The sequence below is a fragment of the Platichthys flesus genome, chromosome 16 (genome assembly GCF_949316205.1).
Source record: "Platichthys flesus chromosome 16, fPlaFle2.1, whole genome shotgun sequence".
NCBI classification, from domain to species: domain Eukaryota; kingdom Metazoa; phylum Chordata; class Actinopteri; order Pleuronectiformes; family Pleuronectidae; genus Platichthys; species Platichthys flesus.
Window position 1 is genome coordinate 9,552,498 of NC_084960.1, and position 17,843 is coordinate 9,570,340.

Below are 17,843 nucleotides of genomic sequence, written 5' to 3' on the forward strand. Positions count from 1 at the left end.
CAACATAATATAAATGTATATATTTTAATTTTTAAAGTGGGGCAGCAAATCAACAGTTAAGACTTAATTCATGCTGATGGAAATTCCTCAATTTTCCAAGATTACAGTACAATGGAATAAAATGTAAAAGTGTATTAAGTACCAAAAATATGACGATATAAATAAAGCGTATATCGAGTAAATGTAGAACCTGTGCTGAGAATTTACAATAGGAATAAAAGTGACATGCAAAGGAGAACTAAGTAGAGGTAATATTGCAGATAATGTGCTGAACATGAATAGAAATATTGCAAACAACTTTGTGTTCAATATCAATGACAACTAAATCACATTTATTAATAAAAGATACATTTAAAATAAGTAACATTTATGTCACCAAATATACTTTTTATAAATTACTCAATTCTATACACATAAAAAAGGCACAAAGCTAAGAGATCAGGTAGACTTCAAACAGACTGGCCACTGAGTGCATGCGGTAAAAGATCCCAAAAGGAAGTCCGACGTTCACAATCGCAGCCCACGCTGTGAACTTGTAGAGTTTCGCCTCCACGGGGTGATCGAACTGGGGACGAGCGCCGAACGCAGGCATGATCCACATCTGTCAGAGAACAGGTGAACAGGCCGGACACAGGAAAGAACTGGGTTGGTTGCATTTATACTCGATATTTTGTATAAATAAGCAAAAATACAACTTACTATGACGTTGGCGAGCAGCAGAAAGGCACACACTTCCTTCAGTATTCTTCTCTTCCAGTTTGGCGTGTCGACAATCGAGTTCAGGAAGTAGTTGGACTTGTTGCCCTCCATCACAACCATCGTCTCTATGTGTTCGTGGAAGCTGTGGGCGTTTGTGTGCAGGGCCGCCTCCTGCATCACGTGGAAGGGCTCCCGGTGCAGGCCCTCGATGATGAAGTAGTTCTGGATGCCGAGCTCGAGCACCGTCAGCACGGCCCACGCCAGGTTGAGGGCGTTCAGGTGGCCCCTGGCCCCTTGCGCCGCCACGGCCACGATAGAGAAGTAGCTGATGACCAGCTGTCCCATCGAGGCTCCCACCAGCAGCGCCATGTCCAGCGTGCGAGTGGGGTTCTTCTCCGACACGTGCTCCCTGCGGTCGAGCCTGTAGACGACGCAGCCGATGGCGGCGGCGATGGACATCAGGCTCACTATCACGATGTTGCTGATGAAATGAATCACCAAGGCCTTGTTTCTCTTCTCCTTCTCCTCCGCCTGTATGCCCACCTCGTACAGGATGAACGTCACGAGCCCCGACAGAAGCAGGAGAATTCCCGTCACGGGTCCGAAACACACATCCTTTGGACGAAACTTGACCTTGTGGGGGCTGTGGTCGTCCACGAGGCGACCCACGTTCTTCCACATGACGTACGCCATCGCAGAGGCAAAGAGGCTGTACTCGATGTTGAAGGGGTACAGGTAGTAGAAGGCCTCACTGAAGGTGTCGCACATCGAGTGGCTGCATTTGCACCTTTGATCCCCGTAGCTCGCTGAAATGTTGACGACAGGTTAGAGTTATTATTCTCGGAGGGATCGCGAATTTATCCCGAATACAAGTGATGACCCCGATACCTCTGTACATCTTGTGAGAGACGCTGGTATTTAAATCTGGAAGCTCAGTCTGGTGAATCGATTCCTCGGTCACTGCTGCCATCCACACGACCAGGTTCGTTGACAGTGTAAGGGTGAGGCCGCACCTGAAAGAGTCGAACATATCCTGAATCCTGAAGGGCGCATGGCAGCGAGCACAACTCTACCAAGGCCCAACAGCCTCCATAAGTTAAATTGAGTTGCACCAACTTTCACACACCCGTAGATCTGTCCCCTAAATGTGCCTATTCTATTTGGAAATCAAGATCCATTAATTATTCCTTGTAAACTGTCTCTCTCTCAAATTATAACATTTCCTGGATCCGACCCCTGATCAGCACCAAAATTCAACGAGGTCTTCCCTGACCCATACTGCATCATTCCACCAATGTTCATGGAAATCTGTTCTGTTTTGGTGTAATCCTGTTTAAAAAACAAACAAACAAACAAACCTCTTAATGACTTGATTGGACTTACCGAGTAAAATTCGTTTGTATCTGTACACAGTCTTTCGCATAAGTCCACAGGAAGTAGGTCTACAAATATATGAATAAAAATTATATACAATTTTCACAACTCATCCAAAGTCTAATATTCCTTAATGTTCTTAATATTGAGATGCAACAACCTGGGAAAGCAGAAACACAGCTTGCACGACAGGGAAGGCGACTTTAACAGCCGATTCACAGTGAATGTAGCCCACATAGTTGACAATCTTGAATGAGTCCATGAGGAGACTGAGGACGCCGAACAGCACAAGTCCAACTGGGAAATAACACAAAAAGGTCAATCAGGCCTTGAAATGAATCTCATCTAAAAACTGGGATCCAAGAGAGTTCTCACCTCTGAGCCACACCGGCCCTGCATGGCTGTCTTTGAACTGGGCTTGATCCTTTCGAGAGGTGAAAACGCTGTAGATGAACATCCACAGCATTGTGAGGAGGAGGAGGACGATGATGAAGATTTGCTGTTGCACGGCGGTGATGACCCCGCTCATAGCACTGCCGCTGACCAAAGCACAGCCCACTATCAGGATGTTCATGCAGATGATGCCCGACAGGAGCCAGCCGCCACCGTGGTGGGCCCGCTCCATCCCGGCCTCCACATGGTGGACACAGTCCGTCACTGGCTCCACACTGGGAGACTGGGACGGGCTGGGCAACTCGTGGATGTTTTCCAAATGTGCTGCCGTTTCTATGTTCGACGGATGGGCCTCCACGATGTCGTTCTGGGTTTTTCTGCAGAGAACACGTTCAGGTGATTTTAACAGCTGTGAATTCCAAGATATTATATATTATTCAAATTCAGAGTAAGCTTGTGTTGGACCACAGAACAATTTATCAATCAAATTTTAATTGTAAAGCCCATATTCACAAATCACACGTTGTCTCATGGGGCTTTAACATGGTGTGACATCCTCTGGCCTTAACCGTCAACAAGAGTAAGGAAAAACTAAGAAACCCTTTTGACAGGGTAAAAAGAACGTCGAAACCTCAGAGAGTAAGTATCTGAGGAGAAATACTATGTATGAAGCAGTCCTGCTGCAATCATATTCAATGGTCAGCAGCCAGCAAGAACAAGAGATAAAATACGTGACTGTATGTGGAAATCTACTGTTTGTGTAGCTGTTGATTTAACAGTTTTAAATTTACCCTGAAAAGAGTTTGTTGCAGGTCCGGAAAATCTGACGAGCTGCAGTTTTCATGACGTAGGGTGAAGATCACAGTGACGGCAGATGCTGGTTTTGGGACATGTTAGAATTTGTTAGACATGTTAGAACCTGGTCTCTCTGCAGGTCCGACTGCACAGTGAGCTGCAGCCTCTCCACACAAGCTGCAGTCAATGAGGAAGGTCAGGTGATGGTAGTTGGGGCTGATTGGTTCTTTCACCTGTCCCCTCTAAGTATTCACTGGTGTTAAAGTGACAACAACTGGAAGAGAGTCAGAGAACCCTTTTTAAATTCAGACTGATGCTTCGGGTATCTCTTTGTAGGTTTTTAAACTGCATTTTTATTTAAATTGTTGTGTCATTTCTGTTTTATTCACTCAAGCACTTTTGATCTAGACTCTTATGATGTTTAGTTTTTATACTAAAGTCAATTTTATATTTTATTTAACTTTAAATGACAGACCAGGAACCAAAACAATGTGTGGGCTTTCTTGAAAGAGCCTGAACTTGTTTAAGTTTGTACCTCTGCTCACTCATTTTTTAATAGGTTGCCTTTAAATCATTAAGTGTTTAACTTTATGTTTGTGTTTTTTGTTTAAAACAGCCTATATTTGACAAAAATTGGGAGATTTTAAATTAGAAAGGATGATTCTTTATTAATTAATCAGCTCATAGTTGACATAACAGGTGAAAACACACAACAAAGTTCATTTGAAATGTTCTCCCCACCTTGCTGCTTTAGGTTCTGGACTGAATCATCTGAAAAAGGATGACTGAATATCAGAGATTACAAAGCCTACATCAGTATAACATGTATCTTCAGGATAAAACAAGAAAATATTCAGGGTATTCATACGTATACATGCAGACAAAAGAAATGAAACACGAATAAAGACATACAAACGTTAAAGTAGGTCTGTTATTGCAGCATTAAGTGTAAATCTTTGACAGGTCACCTGGCATGAAGAGGTACAGAGCTCATCAACTTTAAAGCTGAGTGCACTCGTGTTGGTCACACGGTTTGAAACAAAGGTCACCTGGTGTTGGCTCAGTCCCTCACAAACCTCCAGGATGCTGAAAACACCAGACGTGCTCCTTCTCCTCTGCCTTGTCGGGGCCGCGGACGCCCTGTACAAGCAGTGGATCCCCAACACCAACTACGAGAACAAGACCAACTGGGACAAAGGAGCGGTTCCCTGTGGCAGTGACATAGTTCAGTTCTCGGCCCAGAGGAGAGTGTCTGTGTTTCTGGAGACCGCACATGCCGTGCAGGAGCTGAGGCTGCCGGTTGACGGAGAGTTCATCCTGTGTGAAGGAGCTGGGTTCTATGTTGTGTCAGGACAAGATCCAGACTGCGGAGAAGGTGTCACTGCCCAGTTCAACGGTTCAGACTCCCTGCAGTGGTTTGACCCCGCTCTGTGGCAGGCAGCCGCAACACAGGATGAACTGCAGGGTGGACGCTTCCTGTTCTTGGTCCACGAGGAGAGCGTCCCCTGCCAGTACGATGATGTCGTTTTCAAAGCCCTCTCCTCCTTCAGGGTGGACATCAGCTCCAGTCAGTCCAGCATCCCAGTGAAATCCGTGTCTGTGCTGGGGGAGATGTTTGACAGCAGATCTGAGTTTTCACAATATCTCAGCTCACGTTCTGGTCGGCTGCAGTTTCACGGTTCCTCCACAGTCACTGCCGGGAACCCAGGGTGCGGGGATCCTTCTGGCTGCGAGTGTGGGAACTCTGTGAACCGTCAGCGGATCTGTAGCAGGGTGACATGCGCATCCCCGAACTGCAAGAAGCCCCTCTTCCCTGTCGGACACTGCTGCGAGGTATGCGGTGCCATCATCACTATCCATTATGCCGCCAGCTTCGACCTACGGAGCTACAGGCAAAGGATCCATCAGCTCTTTCTTCAATGGCCACAGTATGAAACCATCCAGCTGGGCATGTCTAAAGTCTTCAAGTCCCAGCGTTTGATGGGGATCATCCCTTTCGGCAGCGCACCCGAGATCCAGGTGGTTATTACGGATGGAGAGACGGGGGCTCGGTCGGAGGCTCTGGCCTGGGAGATCTTGGAGGATGCCCGCTCCCATGGCCCTAAACTCGGGATCGCTTCGACCGACCTTCAAGCCTCCTCTGGCAACAACCAGTCTGGAGGCAACACGGGGATGGTGGTTGGAATTGTGTTTGGAGTCTTGGTCACGATTACGCTCATTATCACCGTGGCCGCCCTGATTCACAAGGGCGTCGTTCGAATGCCATCGATGCCGTCAGTGCCGTCTCTGAGGAGCTTCAGGAGAAGGACTGAGACAGTTGACCTTGGGGTGTCTCTTGACCACGGATTCAACAACCCGATGTTTGACGACCTCAGCATGATCCCTGACCTTCCAGCTCTGCACGGGATTGAAATCAACTCGATTTCCATCACTCAGACTGGTGGTGTGTACTTTGTGAATCCAGTTTATGATGAGAATGAAACTGACTTTAATGCCTGAAGCCGACTGCAAAGTACTTTAGGTATGTTAATGATTTTCCAAAGTACTTTCGCGTTAACTTGAAGGTTTTACACACCCTCCATGGACATTGTCTTCTCCCACGGTGTTATGATATAATGATTCAGCAAAGTAAATAAACATACACAAATACTGACAGTAATTGAAGCTTTTATTAACTGAATGAACTTGTAACACGAATAAAATCATTGTTGAAAGGAAAATTGTGTATTTCTTTCTCCCAGCAGTAAAAAATACCATAAAGCCGCAGCAAATACCTAACCTATCTATATTGCTGCACAGGGTTCTTGAGGTCATGATGCAGAAATACCACTAGATGGCACTAAATTTGACTCTCAGTGACATATACGAGGAAAATGTACCTTGTTATGTAAAATCAATAAATATTTATGGCATTATTTTACCTGTACACGCCCACTGTGATGGCACCTGCTAATTATTTGCTAAACATGGGTCATTCTGCATTAACCAGGCAAACTACGTTCTCTTTCTTTGACAGCCAGACGATCACATACAAGGGCTCAATGAAATCCGCCTGGTACCTGTGGAGCAGCTCCATCGGACCGCTCACATCATAGAAAGACACGGAGCCTTTGTGGAAGTCCACAAACAGGCCGATACGTTTGACCTCAGTGACCTCCAGAGACGTCTCCAGACCAGCGTGCCAGGCAAAGAAACCTCGGCTGTTCCTCCCCACGCACCAGGAGAAGTCGTTCCCGGTGATGCAACAGCTGCCGTGCTCGGCCTTACGATCGATGCTCTTGTAGGTGACCCCCACGTGAGAACCCTCCCCGCTCAGCTCTACCTCAATGTAGTGCCTCCCGGAGTAGACGCTCTGCGAGGTCAGCGCCTGCCGCCAATACTCAAAGCGCTCGTGGTGGTCCGGGTAGCTGTGCTGCCAGGGGCTGGTGTTGGTGAGCTTTCTGTTGTCGTCCGTTACTCGCAGGAAGTGGTGGGTGGTGTCGGGGTCAAAGGTCAAACCGATTGTGTCTGCAACACAAGGGACATGCAAGTTGTGACTGGGTAGCTGATGAACCAAATTGACATGATATATTAGTGCATTTACATTTCAAAAAGTCGTCTCGGGTCTCTGGATCAGCCAGGGATAGAGATTGCGATTCCGCCTTCGGGGATTTAGTGCCTGGTTTATACAGAATAAATAAATACAAAATTAATCAAATAAATTATGACACATAGAGTAAAACAGATTCTACACTCATGCCAAGAGCTTTCTAAGGCTGTATCATATACTGTTTAAGTGTATATGAAGATGCATCTCCACTTTCTCTTGGTATCCAGAAATGAAGCCAATTCCAGATACGAATGGAAATGCCTTTAGTTCTGTAAGTTGTTGATAACGGTGCCTCGGTAAAAATCAAGGGATCATGAATGTATTCCTCATGCCATGGCAAAGCACCCTGCACTTGAGCCATTTAATAACAGACACATTTTCCAGCAAGGCTAAAAAGACCAGGAGCAGCCGGATGATATAAGGTAACATGTACAGTATAATATACACTCACCCCCTTTAAAAAACATGCTCAGTTGGTCCCTGTAGGAGGAGAGAATCACATCACACAGCTCCTGCGTAGGACCAGTCAGGGCTTGGACATAGGAGGTGAGATGGTCCATGCGGTTGATGTGCACACTGGGCAATCCCACATCTGAAGCTGCTTCACTCCACTTGGAGTATTCCTAGAACAAGGGCAGCGCGTGTCAGGAATTGTGATGTGAAACTAAGCTCTGCATCCAGAACTGTTTGCTGTTAAATAAACTAAAATCCCTGTCTGTGTTTACACTGTCGACACTTACAGAAGACTCATGTGATCACATTCATTTGACCAAAATGGGTAAACACCTACTCTGCCATGCGTTCCCTCTATTTGAAGACACCAAATCAAATATTTAACATATTTTGTACCTGCAGGAAGTCGACATCGGACTTGATCCTGGACATTTTGTTCATTTGAGCCAAAGTCTTCATCAGTTCCGTTCTCTTCTGCTCCAGATGGGCCTGGATGCCATCCGCCTGCCTGAGTGCTCTTCTCTGCTCCTCCTCCAGCACCTCCAGCACCTCTCTTCTGGCCTCCTTCACAGCTGCCTGCACGCTGGCAAACTGCTGCTCCACGAATTCACAAACCTCCTGCACCGAGTCCTGAAGGTGTGTGTGTGTGGGGGGGTTAAACAGTTGTGGAACATGATGAAGAGAAAAGAATAACATCACTCGAACCAGATCATTATGGGGAAATATGAAATATACCTTTATTAGGTCATTGTTGCTCTGCAGCTTTGCAATGGTTTTCCCAGCTGCTGTGTTGTTCTGGTTGATCTCTTCTTGTTTGTTCTGCATCTCAGTCTGCAAACAATCATCACAAACAGATGCTGCATCAAGTTCTCAAATAGGATTATAAAGTAACCAGGGCAAGACCCTTACTGACATACTCAGATTGAATGATAAAAGGGACATGGTTTTAAATAGGACTACAGTCAAAATATTAAATTTCACTATATTAAATGCTCTGATTTGTGTGTGTGTGTGTGTGTGCGTTTGAGACCTCGATCTGTGTGCGTGCCTCCCCTACAGGTGCAATGGTGTGCCCTCTGTGCGCTTGGCTCTCACAGTCCAGACACACACAGCAGCCGTCCACCAGGCAGAAGCGTTCCAGAGGAAGATGGTGAACCTCACAAATCCGACAGTCGACGTCGTGCAGGGGATCCACCAGACGGTGGGTTTGAAACTTTGTGTTCTCCACATGTGGCCTGAGGTGGGCCTCGCAGTAAGAAACCAGACAGGTCAGACAGGATTTCACGGCCTTGCTGGGGCCGTCCATGCAGGAGTCGCACAGCACATCCTGAGTCTCGCATATCTGGACGGGTGGCTCCTCCGTTTCCTCCTTTTTGTTGGCAGTGTGTTGATAATCCTTCGAATTCTCCTCTTTGCTGCTGCTGACTGTCGCCATGAGTGTTTCTCCGGTCCACATAATCTTGATATGGCTGACACACGACCTGCACCGAGCTTCTTGCTGCTTTGTTCTTGCCTTTTCTTAGTTCTGAAGACCCACGGAGTACATGTGGAAACAATTGAAAACCACACCTACGGTATTTTGCACGGAGCCGTTATTTTCCCCCACAACTATCTCTCTCTGCCCTGTATGCAGCCTCGCTAAGCTTAAGACAAACAGCTCATTGCGATGATGCAGAGGAAATGATGAGTTCATCATGCAGCCGGGGAGGGGGAATCAACATCCTCTCATTTACTTTTATCTTCACATTCTCTGCTGAAGGTTTTTAAAAAAAAATGTAAACACTGCCCTGGGTTCTGATTCTGACTGAATATAAGGATATCTGCATTATTTATGGTTATGGTCTTAAATTTTTTCTGATTCTGACTGAATATAAGGATATCTGCATTATTTATGGTTATGGTCTTAAATTTTTTATCTTTCATTGGGGAGTTTAATAGTGTTTTCTTTTGATAACAATGTTCGGGAGCATACAGACAAAACCGCTTATCTACTGTACAACTTCCTGACTTCGTGCAGTGCAGCAATGACGCTGTGTTTTTAGTATGCGAAGGGCAGGATTATCACTTTGGCATGTAGATACCAAAACAAGTATCTTTCCGCTCTTTGTGTCTTTCTCACACACAAACTCACACACACACAAATGTTCAGTGACCTGTAATAACATGACATAAAGGTGTATCTTTTTTTTGTATTTAAAACAATGTATTGTTTGTTAGGCAATGGTTCAACAAACATATAATGTTTAAGGATCATCCAAATTCGAACTGTAACATAAATAATGGGTTATATGAGTATACTTTTCATATGTAAACTTATCCTCATCCTTAAATACCAAGGATACAACTCCAGTGACCTTGTCTATAGTGTTTATGGCCTTTCTTAATGCATGTTACTATTGAATTTGAGCTTCTTTACTGATGAAATATCAGACATACGTGCAGTACAGAAAGAAAATTATACGGATGATCAGTCAAGTTAATTACTGAATGAAATCTATCTGTTTCTAAAACTAAATAACATTTAAACAAAAATCTCTCTCTCTATATATATATATATATGCAAGAGCAGTTGTAAATTATTACGACGAACTAAGAAAACAGATGGAAGATAAATGGTCAAGACAGATATGAGTGACATACAAAGGTTTATAATCCTCCTACATTGTATGAAGTGAACATGCAAATAAATCATTATAAATAATAATTTCTATTATAAAATAATCTCAATATGGTGTTTTTACAGGCTTTTAGAAAATCACAAGTGTAATTTCAATAAACAGTTGGCCTGCAGAAACAAAAATGCATCGGCAAGGAAACAGCATGTGAAAATGAAAATGCTTTTCAAAAAGTTATCGTGAAGGTTATTAATAAAGTTTCAATGAAGTCAAATGTCGAATGTTGTTTTTGTTATGACAAAAATACACTTTTAAGCAAAGGCACAGGCACAAGCAATGCAGGCACATGAGGTGGTAGGATTTACCCCATAGGGGCAAACGCATCCAGGGGACACAGACCCCACAATCAACTCTTTGTTGACGATGCCGCATGGCATACAACGACACGGCACGGCACTACACTCCATGACCGTCTTTCAGTTTGTTAAACCACGCAGCACAGAGGCCTCCAACCAATCGACTTACAGAGATATTCTTTGTGATCCTGAGGCCGAGGCCGACGCTGTACAACGAATCCCGTTAACAATTTATCTTGCTCGTGTCTTCTTGCTTTGACGTATTCATCTTGACAGTATCCTTTCTGCTTTGTTACCACTGGGTTAAAACGGGAGGTAAATCATTAAGTCCTCCCCGTGACATTCACTCCACAATGGTCCACTGACCTTTAAGGCTGGATAAGCACACAGCTGGTGAATCCATGTTTGTAACTGAAGAGGGTTTCTTTACACAACACATTTTCTCAGTGGCTTAACAGCAAGAAGCAACATGTCCAAAGCGGTCCATTAATATTTGGACAGTTTTATATTTTTTATTTATTGTCTCAAATCCAGGAAAAATGAATTTAAAACATATCCCTGCAAGGTAATGATCCTGATATATTAACTTAAAAGAGTGATTGAGAATATTCACACCCATACAGAGAAGAGTCTTTCTTCTTACATGCTGTCCTATCTGGAGGCTGTCTGGATGTTCTTCTCCGGAAAGGTTTAGCTAATTTACCTAAATCCCAATTAATCACATAATAAAAAACAGAACAAAGGTCCCCAAATAAGCAAGAAGTCAGCTCACTGTAGTGAAGCCTAGAGTGTGACTCTTCTGCTTGAAGCCAACCAAGCCCGAGAAAAAAATGGGCCGAGTCTGACCCCGAACGCAACAGGCATTATGTTTTTTTTGTGTGTCCAAACCCAATCTAATATTTCCCCCCCGATTAAAGGCATGTGTAGAATACAATGCAGATAGCCCAGGCATGAGGTGGTGCATCAAGAAATGTCGGTTTGCAAGAGCAAGTGGCAGCTGCTCGCCTCTAAACATCGAGATTCTTCTTCTATAGAAAGGTCCAAAGGTCACATACTCTTCGTCTGAGGTGGATTGAATGTTGGCACTCCCTCACGTATCTAGTTTCATATTAAATCCAGTGTGCTGGAGCACAGAGACAACTAGAAAAACAATATGTTGTTGTTCCTTACCACACTGTGCAAATGAAAATGTCAGACGTCACAGCGTTGTATCCTCGATGCCGTCCGGCTCCTCTATGGACTCCAGCCGTCTCTTACAGGCATCTAGGATCTTTTTCCTCGGGCCTAAGGGGATGTGGATACTCTTGAGGTCGCGGTCAGAGCACAGCAGCAGGGCTTCGAGATCAATCTTCTCCCTCTTGAAGATGGAGTTAAACTCGCCCATGCTCTGTGCAGCCAGGAAGACTTCCAGAGGACTCGTCTCGGGCTCGTCATCGTCGTCCAGCCCTAACTCCACTTCATCCCAGGGCAGCTCCTCAACGTTCCTCTCCTGTAGACTGCGGGCGCTGCCGATGCTGTCTTCGTCTAGACTCGGGTATGGCTGCAGCCGACTGCGTAATCGCACGTTGCTGCCCGACTGGTCCGCACTGGCCTCATCCCGACCACCAAGGTCAAACAGCCCACCACTCACATAGTTCCTCCTGAAGACCATGGTGCCCAGACCGGGCCGGTTGAACAGGGAATCATGTCCCGAGTCGGTGCTGATCTCAGAATAGTCCACATCGGGCCTGTGGAGGTCCGGCTCGCTCATGGCACGTGAAATGGCATCATCATTGTCCCTGGGGAACATGTCACGGACGTTGCGGCGGCCGCGGTCCTTCGTGTTCGCGTACGTCCCCTGTTTGACAAACATGACATCGTTGCCCAGCTGAAGTCCAGAGAGGGAGCGCACACTCTTTCGTCCGTCCTCATAGATTTTAAAGGTGCCGTCTCCTTGTTTCCTCTTATCCAGCTTCTTCTGGATCTTTGTCTTCCCTCGATTTGTGGCATGAAGAGTAGCCTGACAGTACAGGGACACAACAGTGAATATTCTTAAAGCCAGTGAATTACTTACATCATCACAATCCTAGTTTAAAAGCTTGAGAGTAAATCCCATGTTTTAGTTTCATGCTACATATGCTATGAATGCTATGAAATTAGTTGCCACACTAGCAGCAAAGTGCTAATATCCCTATACCGTAATGGTTGGTCGTCAGTTGACCATTTTCACCCAGAAGGAAATATATTGATAACTTTTGGATGGATTGCCAGGAATTTCTTTGGATGATGAATTGTAATATCTTTGGGAATTCCTTCAGTTTCAATTAGCAGCATTGAACAGGGATTGTGAACACAGCAAAAACTTTACCTGTGTGAACACTGTGATGATGGTATCATTTAACAGTCATTAACAGTCACGCAATAAAGACGAGGGAAAGATGAGAAACTGAGCAATGAGAACATGCAGCTGTTTGAGGGACAGACGAGGTCTATCCACTAAGATACAGTCTGATAAATCTCCTGACCTGTGAATATGGCACACTGACGGTAGCAGCATTGAAGTTGTACAGCTTGTGGCTAACAGAGCTGCTGTTGTAACTGGAAAAACTCATGACGTCCGATGCCGACGCCTCAGAGGTCTCCCGGTGGAACTTTCGCTCCATGCGTTTCTGGTGTTTCTTCTGCATCTTCATGCACTCTTTGATCCGCCGCTCGGCCTCACGAAATGCCCGATCCTTCAGCTTGCCGACTAGCTTGGGGTTGAGGCCCGTCTGTTTGGCAGCGATGGAATCCAGGTAGCGGACGCAATCCATGTGATTCTTCGTGGCGGCCATGTCCAACGGCGTGTGGTAGTCGTTGTCCAGGCACCAGATGTTGGCACCGAAACACACCAGGAAGAAAAGGCAGTTGTGGTGACCGTTGGCGGCTGCCAGGTGGAGCGGCGTGTTCCCCCACATGTCACACTTGTCGGGGTCTCCCCTGTGGGCCAAGAGAAAAATATTAGCAACAAACTCATCTCATATTTACTAAACAAACTTTTTCCTCTGTTTAAACTGTGAGGAACGTCATGTATAAAGCAATCCCCCTTGGTCTGCACTTTAGATGATTCACTCATAAGTTAAGATGGGATTTTTGAATATGTTTTCAACACTGAGCTGTCATCTGTGGGGTAATGAAGCCTAATTTAAAATGCTACAGTCTAAACACCACATCTCACACCTTTTCCAGAAAACAACCATTGGTCTTATGTAGCAAAACTCCCTTTTTTAAAGACTTGGCAGATAGGATGCCTTTACTGTTAAATCCAACACAATGAATCAACTGTTGTGCAGGGCCATTGCTGCAAACCTTGGCTGCCGGGCCACGACCTCAGGGTTACCTCTGCGTGCACTGCACTGTTGCTGCCGGCCTGTAATATGACCACCGGCTTGCCAGCACCACTGCTACACAACCTGTATCCAGTTTCAGGGGGAGGCCGAATAGTTCACTCACTCAAAGAGCACCACTGAGCACAGCTCGTGATGTCATGGTGAATTCCTCATGTCAGAACATATAGTGTAAATGCTGGTTGTACGATATGCAATTCAGATGTGTATGTTGCTTTGTTATTATCCTTTCCCAACATACACTGTATTCCTGACAGGTTTTTTTTTGGCATACCGTAAAAATCTTGTTAAGGATAAAAATATACGGAAAGCGTCTTACTGACAATCACTGACATTGAAAGGTGAACACGATTTATTTTCAGATTGTTTGTGGCCACGAGAACTTAAATATAAGATATACAATTTGAACATATCCATCATGTCTTTGTGTTTATTTACAGCTTAGAGACATCTGGTTGGAGCGACAGCTCCTGCGTTCACATGTTTCCTGAACTGTCTTGTGTCTTCCCTCCGACCTTCCGATGTTGCCACGTATAGACTGCTGAATATTTGATAAGATAGACGTGAGACTGTCGAGGTGCAGATTTATTATTGATGCATATCGTTGCGAGCTTTTCACGCAGGGAACATGCCGGACCCAACCTAGGCAGCGATTGGCAAAGCCCCACTCTGATTTCAGCTCCCTGCTCTTTCTTTCTTTCTCTTGACAGGAAGTGGTTTAAACGATAAAGCAAATAAAGAGATTTTCAGTCGGCTCGTCGGCTGCTTGAGGACAGAGGAGTGGCTGTTATCAGTGTGCACGACAGATTGTGTGTGTAGATCAGCCCAGGAGATGACAATAAAACAAAGCCTGGGACACCGCTAACCCCGCAGGGAATATACATGAAGGGACATAAAATAATCCATGCTATAAATTGAGGAAAAAAGATAAACAGCAATTAGCAGCGTTCAATTTTTATGTTGAGATGAAATATTTATCACCCTCTGCTCTCAGATTAGACAATACGCTTGTCATTGTTAGGGGCCATCGAACACGATAGCTTTATGTGCAATAATTTATGTGTGTCCTTGTAAAATGTTGACCTGATAGGTCTGCTCAGCTATTATGGGCTGTTTGCATCTTCACCTTCTTTTTGACAGCTTGATGTTATACTGCAGGGCACCCGGTACAATATATATGCCAAATATAGAACATTAGCTTCGTTCCCATGAATATTACACAGCAGCATTTAACTTAACTCCGACTCAACCCCGGGTCTCACGAGTCTGGTGCCTCTGTGAAACATTATGGCCGCTATTACTGTTTAATTTTACTACCTCGTGTCGTTCAGGAGAGCGTGTTGTTCTGCCATCTGTGTCCTTGGAAGCTGAATGCCTCCAGTGCCTTGTTTACACTCCATCCGTGGGAAATGGTGAATTGACAAATATCACCCACGGGACAGCTGCTGGGGATTGTTTTCTGCCTTTCTTTCCCCCCGAAGTTCTGACATTTTGCGTTCAATGAACTTAGCGCTGGTGAATGATGTTGCTTCACTTCTACAGTTAATTCTCTCACACACTTGTCTCAATTAAGCTGACTCATAATGGGCCCCTTTTTTCTGGCTGGCAGGCAAACCAGGTCAGCCAGAAAACACGAGGAGCGGGCCGTTGTGTGTCTCCTTGTCCCAACTGTCCATATTAGCATATTGTGCTGCTGATGAAAGGACTGCATGCTTTCATTCGGTAGCTGATTCAATCTCCCCATCAAACAGCATGAAGTCGTTCAATAGCCTATTTTTAAGGCGGGGAAAGGCAACGTAACAACTAAACAGGTTGATTGAGTGTCAATGTTTATGTTTGCTGATATTCAAACTTTTATTTTACAAGATAAAAGTACAATTATGTTTACAATTTATGTTAAAACTAATTTGTGCATTTTATTTATTTGAGTTATATATCTTTGGCTGTATTTGTAAGTCTCCTGTGAAAACATTGTTTTTTCTAATAAAACACACATAACTAGTGAAACACAAGGGCAATGTATTAGTGCACCATTGGAATACTGTGTTCACTATTAATTTGGTAAACTATACTCAAACACTGATTGCTATTTGAGATTAACCTCATGTATACCACATATATTTAAAATCCTGTTTTATAGGCCAACATAGATGATTTTATTAATGCTGACTGCAGAGCATCGTCTGCACAGCCCAGTCGACCTTGAACAGTGTCATCATATTGAATGGTATGGAAATTTTCACTGCTTCTAAAATCAATAGTGCAACGATGCATTGGTATTAATCAAAGTCTATATATGACCCCCAGGATTTGTTGAGAGGGTTACACAAAACCATCCGTCTATTGAAAGACTTTATAAACTTATAAAACACTAATCTATTCTAAATATTTACCTAAGAATTTAGGACACAACGCTCTATGTAAGATTTATAATATATTGTAATATTAAAGCGAATAAATCCTTGTTTGTGGTTATATGACTGCTATTATCGTGTGAGTGTTTATTTGCCTCTTTTATTTCATGTTCAAATATATTGTTGGCCCAGCATGGGCTTCCAGACCTGCCCAAATAGTGTTATGACACAGGTACAAAACAAGTCTTTGTGCACATATCAGGGTCTGAGAAGTAACCCTCACTGTAAGTGGTGTATTGTCAGTGCATAGATGCATTTTCTTATTGTTTAACCACAAATATATCTTAAGATATATTTTATATTTATATATTTTTAAGTGGGGTACCCAAAAAAGCTAAATATTTTCCTTATTCTGCATAATCCACAAACACCTCTGAGGATCATCAGTATTAACATGAACTATTGGCATCATTGAACTGTCTTTGAAGACTCACTGCGAGCTGGTGTCACTCTAAAAAATGGTTTTACGCACACCACGCTCACAATAGTCATAAAACTTTCTACCCACCCCCTCGCCACGATGAGCCGCAGGGCCTCCAGGTTGCCGTGAAAGGCAGCCCACAGCGTCGGTGTCATGCCATCCTCATCCGGCGCGTTGAGATCCTTCCGCGTCGCCTCCTTCAGCAGGTCCAGGTACCCGTCCCGGGCCGCCTTGTGGTACCTGTCATTCATGGCGCACCGTTTGTCCGCCCTGCTCGACTCCTTTCCGCTTCATCAACACCATCGTCGTCGTAGTCGTCATGCGGGCCTGTGGTGAGGACAGACCGGCTGGAGTTCCCCCTCTCGCCCGCACCGGTTCTCCTCCTGCAGGAGCGACAGGCGGAGCGCGTCGCCGGTATCCAGGGACGCAGCGGTGCGCAGAGCGTGCAACAGCGCCCCCGGTGGTTCAAGTGGTCCAGAACAGGGACTTCTCTGATCTCTAGAGAAAACCCAACAAAAAACACATGTCAGTGAGGGAGCGATGTTAAAAGGGCGCACACAACGGAGTGTGGACAAAGTGGGTCATGCATTTATCTGTTAATGTTCTTCTGCATGTGCCCAAAAAATACATCACCATTTAAATGTATATGGATCAAACTGTATTTTAGGTTTCCAAAAAAGATACTCATTTTGTTGGCTGAGGAATGTTTACATTTATCTACATGCTCTTCTTTGGGAGATCTGGTGGGATATTTCCATTTTTACTAAATGTTATAAAATCTAAAAACATTCCCTTCATGGTTTCCAACTCATTTCAGGAATGAAGGTGGAGAACACTGACATTTGAGACTGTAGCATTGTGCAACTGTGATTAAAAAAAACAGAAAGTCCGTTGTGTCATTGGTTTTTCCAAATCCTTTTTCAGTAAACCATTGTTCTCATTTATGTTTCTGAGACGATTTACAATGAAACCTGACCGTGGACGAAAAGGATTTTTATGATGCAACAAAAACAAGTACCTCCACTGTTAGCCCAGCCCTGATGAAAAGGATATACACTTCCTTGGGTAATGACCTAGGCATATCTGAAGCAGTGGCTCGGAGACTGAGGTCTTCCAGCCCAATAGAAACTTCCATAACAATAGGCACAGATAGTGGCGGGGCTTTTCAGGCACCACACCTCAGGCATTTTGCTTTGAGACTCAGGGGCACATCTATTCATTGAGCTGAAAGTATTCCCTCCAAGCACTAAATCAAGATGATTCGACAATTAATGCCTGCTACGCCTGTAAGAGAATTCAGATCACGTTTCTGTAACACATGCGCATGCAGGTAGACACAACAAACACAAAAGCAATTATATTCACAGCT

General features: G+C 44.5%; 4 protein-coding genes across 5 annotated transcripts; 1 reads left to right on the forward strand and 3 right to left on the reverse strand.

Moving 5' to 3' along the window:
- Positions 1–311: 311 nt before the first annotated feature.
- LOC133971543 (proton channel OTOP2-like) lies at positions 312–3,472 on the reverse strand. Its single transcript, XM_062408950.1, has 7 exons — positions 3,258–3,472; positions 2,449–2,843; positions 2,234–2,370; positions 2,083–2,141; positions 1,588–1,712; positions 700–1,505; positions 312–601 (listed from the first exon to the last, which is right to left on the reverse strand). The coding sequence occupies exons 1-7, from the start codon at positions 3,308–3,310 to the stop codon at positions 431–433; spliced, it is 1,746 nt and encodes a 581-aa protein (XP_062264934.1). The 5' UTR covers positions 3,311–3,472; the 3' UTR covers positions 312–430.
- A 603-nt stretch (positions 3,473–4,075) lies between these two features.
- Positions 4,076–5,762, forward strand: amn (amnion associated transmembrane protein). The gene has a single exon (XM_062409034.1). The coding sequence runs from the start codon at positions 4,345–4,347 to the stop codon at positions 5,758–5,760; it is 1,416 nt and encodes a 471-aa protein (XP_062265018.1). The 5' UTR covers positions 4,076–4,344; the 3' UTR covers positions 5,761–5,762.
- Positions 5,763–6,075: 313 nt separating this feature from the next.
- LOC133971606 (E3 ubiquitin-protein ligase TRIM16-like) lies at positions 6,076–9,145 on the reverse strand. 2 transcript variants are annotated; one of them, XM_062409029.1, is made up of 6 exons: positions 8,334–9,144; positions 8,039–8,134; positions 7,700–7,933; positions 7,302–7,473; positions 6,845–6,919; positions 6,076–6,768 (listed from the first exon to the last, which is right to left on the reverse strand). In XM_062409029.1, the coding sequence occupies exons 1-6, from the start codon at positions 8,757–8,759 to the stop codon at positions 6,233–6,235; spliced, it is 1,539 nt and encodes a 512-aa protein (XP_062265013.1). In that variant the 5' UTR covers positions 8,760–9,144; the 3' UTR covers positions 6,076–6,232. The 2 variants fall into 2 exon arrangements, with proteins under 2 accessions (XP_062265013.1, XP_062265016.1); XM_062409032.1 differs by lacking the exon at positions 6,845–6,919 and having other exon boundaries at positions 8,334–9,145.
- A 17-nt stretch (positions 9,146–9,162) lies between these two features.
- On the reverse strand, positions 9,163–17,075 carry ush1ga (Usher syndrome 1Ga (autosomal recessive)). Its single transcript, XM_062409033.1, has 3 exons — positions 16,562–17,075; positions 12,779–13,232; positions 9,163–12,273 (listed from the first exon to the last, which is right to left on the reverse strand). Exons 1-3 carry the CDS (start codon positions 16,723–16,725, stop codon positions 11,473–11,475), a joined length of 1,419 nt encoding a protein of 472 aa, XP_062265017.1. The 5' UTR covers positions 16,726–17,075; the 3' UTR covers positions 9,163–11,472.
- Positions 17,076–17,843: the final 768 nt, after the last annotated feature.